Genomic DNA, 13,642 nt, shown 5'->3' on the forward strand with positions numbered 1-13,642 from the left:
CGATTTGCCTACGATTTCATGCTTTTGTCAAAACTGTCGGCGTGGGAAAATTCGGGCTTCAAATCGTGTAGTGTAAACTCGGCATTAGTCACCATTCGCTGTCATTGAATGGAAAAAAGATGCAATGAATGTAAATGGTGACAGGCTGTCCCTTTACGTTCTGTCTAAAATCTCGGATATGGATTTAGAATAACATGAGGGTGAGTAAACGAGCAATCAAGTTTTCATTTTTGGGGTAAGCTTTCCCTTTAAATCAAGGAAAAAAAAATCAAGATTCTAGATATTCTTTGAAAACCAGTCTTGTTATCCAATGCCGTTTTGCCTCTCAAGTAATTTGATCGCTCATTTTAAGATTTGTTTGATATTTTTACTGAAAAACTGAAAATTTCTGATAAATGTTTTGCAGTGTAAAATGAACTATTGAAGGTGATTACTGTAAATACATTGAAAAATGTGGACCAATCCATGGACGCGGTATGCGTAAATAACTCCCTGCAATTTATGTAATGCAAGTCACATCTTCTAAATGATTCATAAATAAACAAACACCACTTAAATCTAGTCAGTGTGGCTTGTCAAAAACAAAACATATGCTCTTAAGCATATAGTGTTTCAAAGGATGCTCAGATTAAAACCGTCATCTTCCTTAGATCCTTTAAAATTTAGTTTTGAGTGCTTGAAGGCAATTTTCAGATGCATTTGTGCATGTTGTATTTTTTGGAGCAATTCACTTGCACACACACACTCATACAAACACATGCATTGAATTTCAGCAGATCCAGTGCTCCATCAGCTAAACACCTACACAAGCGGAGCTCTCTGCCTTAGGCGGCTGATGGCAGATGACACCATTTTGTGAGGTAGTAGAAAAGCTGCCAGCGGTGTGACAGCAGTACTAGGTCACGCTGTTATCAGGGCTGAAGGCAGTGACAGCTGAATGACGAGCTCTGGCTTTCTCAAGGAGAGGAAGAGCTCAAAAAATACAGTAGCTTTGCTAATGGATTTTTCAAAAAGCCATTCATATGTGTCCTAGATCTCCCATTATCATGAAGAAACAGGTCTTTCCATGTCAAGAGGTGCCTCAGATGTTTTCACTGAGGTGCACTCAGCCCCACACTGTATTTTCCAGAACCGTTTTTCTTATCTCATTGAGGATGTTTGCTAATGCGAAAGTCTAAATGCATTGGAGCCAGTGGCTCAGTGGTTAGAATATGTGCTTTGATATTGAGCTGTAGTGCTCAGAGGTTGAATTTGGATTTGCCAATGATTACCAGGTTAGTAATTATTTTCTTTGTTCAGTACAAGTCAAGATCAATCCACAGCATTTGTGGCTTAATGTAGATTATCACAAAAACGTGTATAGATTTGTCACTTAAAAAAGTTCCAGTGAGGCACTTACAATGGAAGTGAATGGGGTCAATCTGTGAACGTTAAAATACTCTTTCAAAAGTATAGCCACAAAACTTAAACAATATGTGTGTAAACATGATTTAAGTGTGATAAAATCACTTTCTAACCTTTTCTGTGTTGTTATTTCCAATTTTACTACTTATTTGCCATGACAACATAATGCTGCAAACCCCAAAAAGACATGATTTAAAGAACTTTACAGAATAATTAATATAAGTGCTTTTGTAAAATTATAAGCTTTACATTTCTGCCTTTAAATCAAAATCAAAAAATTGGCCCATTCACTTCCATTGTTAGTGCCTCACTGTAACCTCGACTAATTGCTTTTAAAAAAAAATGAAGAAGAAGAAACTAGCCTAAATAAATTATCAACATTATGCCACAAATGCTGTCAGTTGAGCTTAACTTGTATTAAACCTGGAATATTCCTTTTAATAGCAGATAAATAGATATCAACAAGCAGAACTGCATATACTGCTTTATTTTCTTAGTTATATCTGTAAAATAGTTTGCACTTATTTTCCATACCGTACGTGGTCTCTACAAATGTTCTGCATAAATATATAATAAAATATATTTGTATTAAAAACATTGGAGAAATATAAAACTATCAATTTAAAGTTGTTGATTATAATATATAATAATTATATTTAAAATAAATTGCAAAGAACTTGTATATCTAAGCTTTAAACGCTCCACTTACATGTCTCTAACATGACACTAACTATTTCTGAAAGATGCCAAGGGCCATTTCCATATTTTAAAACTGATCCTGTGTTGGATACCATCTGCTGCACCTTTTACTAGATTCTTTGGGCTTTCACATTCCACCAAGGTAATTTCTGTCTGCCGAGAAAGACCTTGCAATTTAAGTGTTTATTACTAAAGCTCGTTTCAAGATTCAGTGTGCGTTCAATGGTGTAGACATCTGAGTGAGATTAATATGACAGCTGTCAGGCTCATACAAAAAAGCTGTGGACATATTTAACTGAATATTTACAGAAATAAGCAGCAAGAAATAAGCTAGCAGGCATTTAGCAGAGACATTTTATCCAATGTGACACCCAGCGCATTAATTGCAGGGATAGTCTCTCTGGATAGAGTGACCAGAGGTTAAGTGTCTTTCTCCAGAACACAATAGTGATAATGCAGGATTGTAAACTATCTAGTTGCTGTTAAAATGCAAAAATTCTGTTGTGAATATATATATATATATATATATATATATACTGAGTGATATTGTTTTTTTTGCTCTGCTCTAAAATATTTCATCACCTAGATGAAATATTGTTCTTCCTGCTTCGCTAATGTTGGGACGCTTCTACTTACTGCTCCGCACTTCGCTCCCTTGCTTTTGACTCCTACTACGGGCAGTTTACATTCCTAAAAATGGCCAACACAGCTGCCTTCACACAGACAAAAGAAAGAAAATGCTTCCTTTCAGATCATACGCCACTTGCTGTACAAACTGCCATAGGCTTCTACAAAAGATTGCAGTTCTTGCAGTACTGCCACCCTTGACAGAACACACAGGAGAGCATCACCGTGGACCCCTACAGCCAGTGAGTCCTGTGAATCTAACATTCCTCGACAGGCTATTCTGAGCTTAGAAAACCAGCAGAACAAGTGGCAAAAGTGACTGATGAAAGTTAGAGCAAAAACCAATGGCATAAACAGGGAGCTAGACCCAAAGGTTCTCGACATATCAGACAGTCATATCGCATGTTGAAGCATTGGCATCTTCCACTCCATATATGACTCGACTGACCAGTACTGATATTCTTCCACCCCAGATACATCAACATACACAATTAATGAATGTGGAGGAAGAAAGCCCAAACGTGATCGGGCATAGATCACATCAGCCATCAGTTAATATTGCAGCTGGCAAGCGCTCAAGGTCAAGCTGGAGTAGCTTTAGGCTGAGACCACAGCCGGGCCCAGCACTGACAGTGGGGGACTCCATTATCAGAAACATTGGTAGCAGGGCTACTACAATTTGCTGCCTTCCTCAAGCAATGGTCTCTGAGATAAATAAGGAACTTATGAACATTCTGATGAACCATAAGACTTTGAATAAGGTTATAATACATGTTTGGATTATATTCGAAAAAAGCAGTCAGAACTCCTTATGAGGGATTTCAATGAACTCATTGAAACACTTGGGAGATTGAAAATTCAGGACCGCTCCCAGCCCAAGGAACAAATATGTTTTCTCGATTGCTAAGTCTAAACACTTGAGTAAACTTAACACTGAGTCTAAACTTCAGTCTTTTCTGTAGTCAGAGAGTACTATTTAAATGAGATGGCCTCCATCCAAACAAACGGTGCAAAAGTGCTAAAGGGTAATATCTACTCCCTACTTCATCCATTTGCAACATGCACAAATCCACTCAACCTGGATGGCACACAAACACCACCGCAGTGTCAGGATGACCACAGGATCGCACTTCAGCACCTGAATGGACAATTGATCGACAAATCCCACAATAACATAGCAAAGACACAACATCCACTATTCAGGGACACAATCCAGGCTGAGCCCCACACACAGAGCATACTACAGTCAGACTGTGACAACTCAGAACTGCTCTCAGATACAGGACCCAAGGATGATTTCCTGGAAAAAAGACAAGGGCGCCAAGATAACATACTTCAGACACCGAAAACACCAGAGCCACAGCCTCTCTCACCACACACTTTCTCCCTCTTGTCAACATCCCCACTTCTTAGCTCCTCTACCACCAAAACTTGCAGGCACAACCCTGGAAGAAGCAGAACAGCATCTTAAAATGTCAACCAGCTGTCTTGACACACTCCCCACATCAGTTTTCAAACAGGTGTTTAACTGTCTGGAAAAAGCTCTGTTAGAAATAGTAAATGTGTCACTCCTTTCAGGGTCGTTTCCAAATTGGCTGAAAACTGCAGTTGTCAAGCCCCTTTTTATAAAGAGCCATCTAAATAACTTGATATTGAACAACTACAGACCCCTTTAAAATCTTCCTTTCATAGGCAGATTCGTTGTAAATGTTGTTTTCAATCAGCTGAACAAATTCTTCATCTTGAATAGCTACTTGGACAATTTCCAGTCTGGTTTCTGACCGCATCATAGCACAGAGACGGCACTCATAAAGATCATTAATGATATTCGGTTAAATACTGATTCAGGCAAAATATCAGTGCTGGTAGTATTAGATCTCAGTGCTGCTTTTGACACTGTTGATCACAACATTCTCCTAGACAGATTGGAAAACTGGGAAGGGATCCCTGGGACGGTCCTCAGCTGGTTCAGGTCATATCTAGAAGGGAGGGGTTATTATATGAACATAGGCAACTATGAATCTCAGTGGACATCCATGACATGTGGAGTCTCCTAAAACATGCTCTCTCCTAAATGCACACAAGGAGATATAGAAGCTGCACATATCAACGACAGTAAAGATAGTTAAAAATGTAATTTTAAAAAACGAATAAAAAAAAAATGTCATATGTTTTATCGATCAAAATGGCAGACTTCATTTGGAATTATCTGTCAGTGTTTAAAAAGTGGAGGTGGAAATTAAACCTTTTAAATAAGATATTATATACGACTATAATATATTTACAATAAAATTGTATATTACAATTTTATTACATTGCTGTCATAAAAATGGACGATTTCAAAAGTTTACGTGATCTGACTCTCTTTTTTCTTTCCCTCCTACTTAAGAGATCCCACTCACTGTGGTGGTGCGGCGTCATCATTTAATTACAGTGAATTATTTAAAAAATATCTTACACAATCCTCCAATTTTTACAACTGTGCATTACCGCTAGAGCTGTTACCACACGCAGCATGACTGTACGGCACTTAGCAGTGGTCAAATAGGTTTTCCAAATGGCTTTTGGATTATAAAATCAGAGATATGATTCGGACAGTAATTAAACACCACACAACTTTGGTGTTTGTCAAATAGTTGGTAATTTGGCCGGGAATTTTCCCACTGGAGGAGGGAAATACACAGATATTTCGGTGCATTTACTGACTGATAAACTTGCCTTGCCTAGATGTTGCTCTTGTGTTGAGTAAAAAGGCATATGTCCGATTTGTGAGTGAATCATTTATATGGCTCTGTTAATTTCAATAAATTGGTCAAAACAGTTCACAAATTTGATTAGTCAATCAAAATTATTAGAAAAATTATGTATCCAATAATCACAAACGATTGGAAAGGTCTTGGAAAATTCATTCAATTGTCAAGAAGAGTGGAATCCCTGTATCCCATGATGCAATCCACTCAACTTACCATTTCCAGAATAAAAATATATATATTTGTTATTTTTGCTTATCTTTACTTCTCTTTTTCTTGACTCATTATTTGATCAGACTGTTTTTTTCTTACGCAAAATTGTATTAAAAATGCACAATTTTCAAGGAGATAACTAAACGCGAACCCGGAGGTCATGTGACAAAAATATACAGGAGCATATTACTGTTTGAAGCATTTACCATTGTATGCTGCATACTGTCTTAGATATTACAAAAATAGTATGTAGTATACAGTTTATAGTTTGCAGCATGCAGTAAGCATTAGTATTTATTTCTGAAAGAGCCCTTGTTTTGGCAGGTCAACTAACAGGAAAAAATACAGTATCACGCTTAAAGGTATAGTTCACCAAAAAATTTAAATTCTCTCATAATTTACTCACCCTCATGCCATCCCAGATGTGTATGACTTTTTTTCTTCTGCTGAACACAAACAGAGATTTTTAGAAGAATATCTCAGCACCATAGGTCCATACAATGCAAGTGAATGGTGGCCAGAACTTTGAAGGGTTAAAAAGCAGATAAAGGCAGCATAAAAGTAATCAATATGACTCGTGGTTAAATCCATATCTTCAAAAGTGATATGAAAGGTGTGTGTGAAAAATAGTCCTTTTTACTCTAAATCTCCATTTTGACTTTCACATTCTTTTGTTTTTGCCGATTCGCATTCATCGTGCATATCGCCACCTACTGGGCATGGAGGAGAATTAATGGTAAAAAAAAGAACTAAAATATATATTTTTTTTCTCACCCACACCTATCGTTTTGCTTCTAAAGACATTGATTAAACCACTGGAGGAGTGTAGATTACTTTTATGCTGCCTTTCTGTGCTTCAAAGTTCTGGCCACCATTCACTTGCATTAAACGGACCTACAGAGCTGAGAAACTTGCTCTTTATGTTCTGCAGAAGAACGAAAGTCTTGCATATCTGGGATGGCATGAGGGTGAGAAATTATGAGAGATTTTTCATTTTTTGGGTGAAATGTCCCTTTAATATTTTGTAGTTCTATCAGCTCGAAAACAAATTTTAGTATTATTTAGGTTTTATTAGCTGGTAAACAGCAGTCATGAAAACATTTAGAGAATTGCGGTCATACTTGCGTGGAATGATATTAACCAGCACGGCTGATATGAGATTAGAGATTAAACTAAATTAAAAACAGCAGGGAAGGGAATTAGTTGAACTCCTCTATTAGGACCAGCAGGCCTGAATAAGCAAGTCTGAGATGTGAATTATTCGTTGTGGGCTACAATGCATGAACATTGCCACTTTAATATATATCTCCTCAAATCTTCTGTGTGTGTTTATTGCTTGTTCATCACTTGCAGTAAAGTCAGATCAACTCCAGACTATCAAACGTGAACTGACTCAAATCAAGATGAAAATCGACTCGCTTCTGGGCCGCCTTGAGAAGATCGAGAAACAGCAGCGAGCCGAGTGCGGTGAGTATGAAAGAGAGCTATAGGAGGGCAGAAATAAAATCCAATCCAGTGGGACAAGGGTGCAAACATCGGCTGTACTGGGAAGAATATTGAGAATGCATACGCTATCCATCTCTGGGACAGGTGGGGAGACAGCAGCCAATTTGTCATAACTGATGTAAAGGCAATCTTGCACTGTTTTATTTGAGCAAATCCCATTTTGGTATGTGCACCGGTAGATTAGAGTACTATTTTCATCTAGTAGACACAGAGGAACATAAGTAGTGTAGTCTCAGGTTCTAGACTCAAACTTTTGGGCCATTGTCTTTATGGGTCTGACGTTTCTTCAACTATGGGCACTTTTGGCCCTGTGGACTTTCAGAACATAGGCTCCCTTAAAACACTAACTACTAACACTGTTTAACAGTGAATAAACTATATCACAGGAGAAGTCTTACATTTTTGTTATGTACAGTACAAGTTTTAGGCACATGGATTGTGAGGATGTCTTAAAAAATAATGCCATAAATAGTTTTCATTTTCCACTTAATGTCATACAAAGTCCAGTAAACATAAAAAAATTGTTAGTCATGGTGAAATGATGTAAAATGTCATTTGTGTAAAAAGTAGTAGTAAAAATTAATTAAACCCCTTGGACATGAATGTGCCTGTAAATGAAGAAACACCCCACTACAGATTAATGAGACATTTTTCAGAAGGTCACTTTGAAATTTGTGATATAAATCCTCACACAAGCTCTCTCTTTCTTTCAGAACCTCATAGGAAGTATGAGGATAACTGTGACTCGTTGCACGAGGAGTCGATATCGGAGACAGCTGAGAATTCCGGAGAGGAAGGAGGGGAGGGGCCGTTGGACGCGGAAGCAGGAGAAATGACGGATGGTGGTGAGGATGACTATGACGAAGAGGGCAGCACTGATCTGGTATGTTGCCGCCATCAGCTTATAAATCACACCTTGCGGGTGTAAGAGAGGCCGGGGTGAGAGTGTGTCAGCTGATGAGGTTCCGCTCAGCTGCTTTCCGCTCTCTTACCCCTCACCCGTCACATTCAGTAATTAAAACAGAGTCAGAACCTCTGGAGGCGCACGAGTCCGGCAGCACAGAGACCAACAGCAAAGTCAAATTAAGATTTAGCGTGAACTTCTTGCTGGGAGGACATGCAGACTGTATTTTAATGAGCTCCTGCATTACTGAAACTGTGGAAATGAGTGGGAAAGGTCTAAACAAAGTCCCGCAGGAAACATTCCCAACAGCTTGTTACCCACATTTTATTTATCAAAACTACTCGAATAAATTGACTAGAGTTTTAAAAGAAGTTCTAGTGTAGTGGTTTAAAACCCTGACATTGTTTTAACAAATACGAAAGAGAACCTGCAGTTACGGTATTGTTTACTTTTATAGATATGATGAAAATATGTAGTGATCAAGTAAATATCAAGGTCTTATGAGATTGAGCTATTTTAGTTGCTTTTACTCAATAGATTAATGGCTGGACTATCAGAATACATCTGCTTTTCTGATACCATGCAGCCGGGTTGATACCAGGGTGGTCGTCTAGGGCAGTAGCTTTCCAGCATACAGTGAGGTGCGCACTTCACATCTCTAGTTCACACGTGTCATTTTTGTTAGATGGACATCTTTGGCCATCACATCACGTCTCAGGCCATTACTTTTTAAGATGCCATGTAAATTAAAACAAACATAATCTGGAAAGCCCTTTGTTCTGTTCTGAAAATGTTCACACCTATTTATTCAAGCCCTACAAAATTGGCACATTACAAGTGCATTTCTAATTTGAGAGGTCAAATTTTAGTGCTAATGTGAATTCCTGAACCGAATCAATCTGAATTCATAAACTGAATTAATCTGTATTTTTGAACTGAATCCATTAGAATTCCTGAACTAAATTCATTGGAATTCCTGAACTGATTTCATCTGTATCTCTGAACTGAATCCATCCAAATTCATGAACTGAATTAATCTAAATTGATGAATTAATCTGTATTTCTGAACTGAATTCATCTGAATTCCTAAATTTAATTATCTGTTTTTTTTTTACTGAATCCATTAGAATTTCTTAAATTAATTAATTGGAATTCCTGAACTGAATTCATCTGAACTTCTGAACTGAATTAATCTGAATTCCTGAAGTGAATGAATCTGAATTCCTAAATGTATTTAATCTAAATTGATTAATTCATCTGTATTTCAGAACTGAATTAATCAGAATTCATGAATTGATCAGTTTTCCTGAACTGAATCAATCTGTATTCCTAAACTCAATAAATTGGTGTTTATAAACTGAATTCATCTGTATGTTTTACTGAATTAATCTTAATTCCCATTCCAGATGGAAAACCATGTGTCTGATATTGACAACTAAAGGCAAGTTGATTCTAGTATTTCAAGCATTTAGGTTTATTGCATAAAAAGGCTTTTTTAAATATTCTCTGCTTATGTTTCTGCAATGCATTTATTTATTGAATCAATAACTTTGATCATTTTAAAGTGGTAAAATGGATCATAATAATGATAGAATGCTGTGCAATGTGTTGTCTTATCTTTAGAGGTCTTCATCCAGAGAGGAAATCAACTTTGCTTTGAACAGAAGACAAGACATTCTGCAAATACTGATATTTCCTCTCAAAGAGGCAATGAACTCTCTCCATTGGCTGTGATTAGAGGAAGAGCAAATATTTTGGCACCATTTAGCATAATTCACTATTGCTATTTTTCATTTAATAGCGTTTATCATATTCAATCATATTTTGATTTACACATAACCTGTAGAGGAAAAAGAAAAGTTAATGTCTAATTTTAAACTTCATCACGCAAATATCACTTATTTACAACAATCTGTATGTGCAAAATGAGCCTTAAATGTCAGAAAAAAATAACTTGTCATTTTTAAACCCTCAGTATTAACAGGAAGCTTCTTTAAATAATTCTACATTATACAATTTTAAAAGGTCTGTATTAAGGTTTAACAATGAATATATTTCATGAGACTGTCGGCAAAACTTTTTTATGCTGTCTCTTTTCTCACACACATATTTCAGAGACAATTTATGTTTTCTGAAAGTTGTTAGTACTTTATTGTTGTACAGTTGTGCTCCCTGGATCAAAATAAATAAACTTTAAGTTTTGATTCTCCGATTGAATGAAGTATACAATATGTACACTCGCTATATATATATATATATATACTTCAATTTCATCCGTCCTATAAATCTTGTAAACTCTAAAGACAACAGACATATTGTCAGACTAACAGACTAAGATTAATTTTCTCTTAATGTGTCATAAACTGTAAAGATGACGTTGTACTTCATTGTCATTGTATTGTCGTCCGTCCCCCTCCCCCCACGCATAGCTGTGTGTAAATTAGAATCAAATGTAGTTGTCTCAAAATTCGTTTCTCTATGATGTCATTCAGTATAGAGTATGTCATAATGAACTCTATTTTTTGTATGGCAGATTTACAGAAAAATTTTCAGAATATTCCTTTTTTTTCTGCTGACATTTTCATTCTGCTACTGTACATATTTTATTTGTTTAAATGAAGAATGTGGGAACACGTGTAAGCTTTAAAAAAGAACAAAAGTAATGGATCCGTTTCATTGGAAAAATGTGACAATTCTTTTATATTTTCAAATCAGTGTCTTGTTGGGGAGAAAACCAATTTTATACAGTCTAGGTCAATAGTATCATAACTGCTTGGCTGAGAGGCCTGGTAATATTACAGAATATTGTATAGAAATGTAAACTATTTGTAAAGATATTTTTATGATTAGCATGTTTATTATTTTAAATTGTTTTATTTGTTGTCTGGCTGTAGGCTTTGTGGTGTAAGGAAAGAGTTCCGTTACAATCACTAGATAAAAGTCAAATAAAAAAAAATAAAACCTTTCTCCTATATTTAGTATGGAAACATTCAGCATCCAGCCCAACATCATCTACTTTAGAATAAAAGATTAACTTGTGAATATTACTATGATGGTCACATAGTTAATTAGTCATGTAACAGAAATTATTTCAGAAGAATTTGGCCTTATTTTTGGAAATAAGCCTGACAGACTCCAGCTTTCATACAACATTATGTTTCATTGCCCTGAATTACCAGTAGTGAGTGATATTAAAGCAATATATTTTAAATGCAAACGGAGATGAAAAAAAGCTTGGCGCTGATGTTTTCAATGTGAGTTTGGTGGGGGAGGGACTGCAGCACCTGTCGTAGTTTTGGATGCATCTACAGTACGTGCAGCTGCAGCAGATGGCGACTCAAATATACTCCATTTATCAACATCAAAAGCAAATGTCTGAGTTAATTAGGGCCACTGGCCACTTCACATGAAATCAGTTCATTGTATTAACGTTGTTTCAATCCCATTTCAGCAATATGCATGAGACGATTAACCCTGAAAGAAAAGAAGTTGCTTAGAAAGCGCTAATTCAATTAATTATATTAATATAAATGTAGTTCAGCTTTTCTTTGTCATGGAAAATAACTGAAAAATCATTATATATCCATACTGACATGACATCCATTTTTGCATAATGTCCTAGATTTTTAGTCCAGAGAACAAAATGGATTGCAATGAAAAATAAACTATTTTATATGCAAGAATTGAAAAATAACAATAGGTTTGGGTCTCAAAGTACATGAGCACATAAACTAAGATAATAAAACATTGATCTCACATGATTTAAAAAAAAGAATAATAATCACAAATGGCATAACATGACATGTTGTTTACAAAATGCTTTTCAAAATCCAATTTTCATGATTTTGCATGGATTATGAAGGAGAGAAAACTGCATTTGGATGGACTAACAAGATTACCATTCCCGAATAAGGCTGAGAAAAATTAGACAGGTTTCAAATTACTGTTAGGAATTCACCAAATAGTCCATTTATGTTTTTCAATACTCAGTCTTGGCCTAATTTATTTTACAGTCTAATGTGTTACTCCATTCCTCTAAATAATAAAAACTTGGAATGCAATATCCAATTTCATATCCAAAAGTTAAAGTGGTTTTGCAGCATTACAAATATTCATCTCCCAGCTCACTGCACAAATATTCATTAACATTTATATTATATTAGCTCATATATACACATTTTTACCTGGGTCATATTTGAAAAATATTTAAATGAAGTCAGGTGTTTTGGCAATTATCTGAGCAAAGTTTTCTAATGACTGGCACAGCTGTACAAACAAGCAAATTATATTTTAGGGGGGTCTCATAGGTCAGTTAGAGTTTTCTTTGGATAAAACTGGACAGTAACACTGATTATATTGCATTCCACACAATTAAGGAAAACAAAATTCAGCACAAAATATATACAGTTTATCTCAGAATTTACAAACATCTTTGCCAAACACATTTAAATCAGTTTAATCGTAGAATACATTCCCTGTCTTAGGTCATTTAGGATCACTATTTAAGAATGTGAAATGTTTGAATAATAGTAGAGAGAATTATTTATTTCAGCTTTTATTTCTTTCATCACATTCCCAGTGGGCCAGACGATACACTTTGTTGGTATTTGGTAGCATTGTTATTAAATTGTTTAACTTGGGTCAAACGTTTTGGGGAGCCTTCCACAAGCTTCTCACAATAAGTTACTGGAATTTTGTCCCATTCCTCCAAACAGAACTGGTGTAACTGAGTCAAGTTTGTAGGCGTCCTTGCCAAACACTTTTTCAGTCCTGCCCACATATTTTCTATCGGACTGAGGTGATGGCCACTACAATACCTTGACTTTGTTGTTCTTAAGCCATTTTGCCACAACTTTGGAGGCATGCTTGGGGTCATTTTCCATTTGAAAGACCCATTTGCGACCGAGCTTTAACTTCCTCACTTATGTCATGAGATTTTGCTTCAATATACCCACATAATTTTCCTTGCTCATGATGCCATCTATTTTGTGAAGTGCACCAGTCCCTCCTACAGCAAAGCACCGCTGCAACACGATGCTGCCACTCCCACGCTTTACGGTTGGGATGGTGTTCTTCAGCTTGCAAACTTCAACCTTTTTCCGATGGTCATTATGGCCAAACAGTAACATTTTTGTTTTATCAGACCAGAGGACATTTCGATATGACGATATAGGACTCGTTTTTACTGTGGATATAGATACTTGTCTACCTGTTTCCTCCAGCATTTTCACAATGTCCTTTGCTGTTGTTCTGGGATTGATTTGCACTTTTCACACCAAACTACATTAATCTCTAGGAGACAGAATGGGTCTCCTTCCTGAGCGGTATGATGGCTGCATTGTCCCATGGTATTTATACTTGAGTAATATTGTTTGTACAGATGAACGTGGTACCTTCAGGCATTTAGAAATTGCTCCCAAGGATGAACCAGACTTGTGGAGTTCACACTATTTTTGGCTGATTTCTTTTGATTTGCCCATGATGTCAAGCAAACAGGAGTTTTAAATGTCCACAGGTACACCACCAATTGACTCAAATT

At 36.3% G+C, this 13,642-nt stretch overlaps 1 protein-coding gene across 7 annotated transcripts in view; it reads left to right on the top strand.

Moving 5' to 3' along the window:
* The window catches only part of LOC127634255 (RNA-binding Raly-like protein), a 173,686-nt gene extending 162,702 nt beyond the window's left edge, over nt 1–10,984 (top strand). For all 7 annotated transcript variants that reach the window (XM_052113716.1, XM_052113715.1, XM_052113714.1 and 4 more), the window contains 4 exons: nt 7,047–7,160; nt 7,913–8,082; nt 9,510–9,544; nt 9,727–10,984. In XM_052113716.1, the coding sequence (XP_051969676.1) occupies nt 7,047–7,160; nt 7,913–8,082; nt 9,510–9,542 (317 nt within the window). In that variant the 3' untranslated portion in view covers nt 9,543–9,544; nt 9,727–10,984. The remainder of the gene's footprint in view (nt 1–7,046; nt 7,161–7,912; nt 8,083–9,509; nt 9,545–9,726) is intronic.
* The last annotated feature ends 2,658 nt before the right edge of the window (nt 10,985–13,642 follow it).

This window comes from Xyrauchen texanus, chromosome 41 (assembly GCF_025860055.1).
Source record: "Xyrauchen texanus isolate HMW12.3.18 chromosome 41, RBS_HiC_50CHRs, whole genome shotgun sequence".
NCBI lineage: Eukaryota > Metazoa > Chordata > Actinopteri > Cypriniformes > Catostomidae > Xyrauchen > Xyrauchen texanus.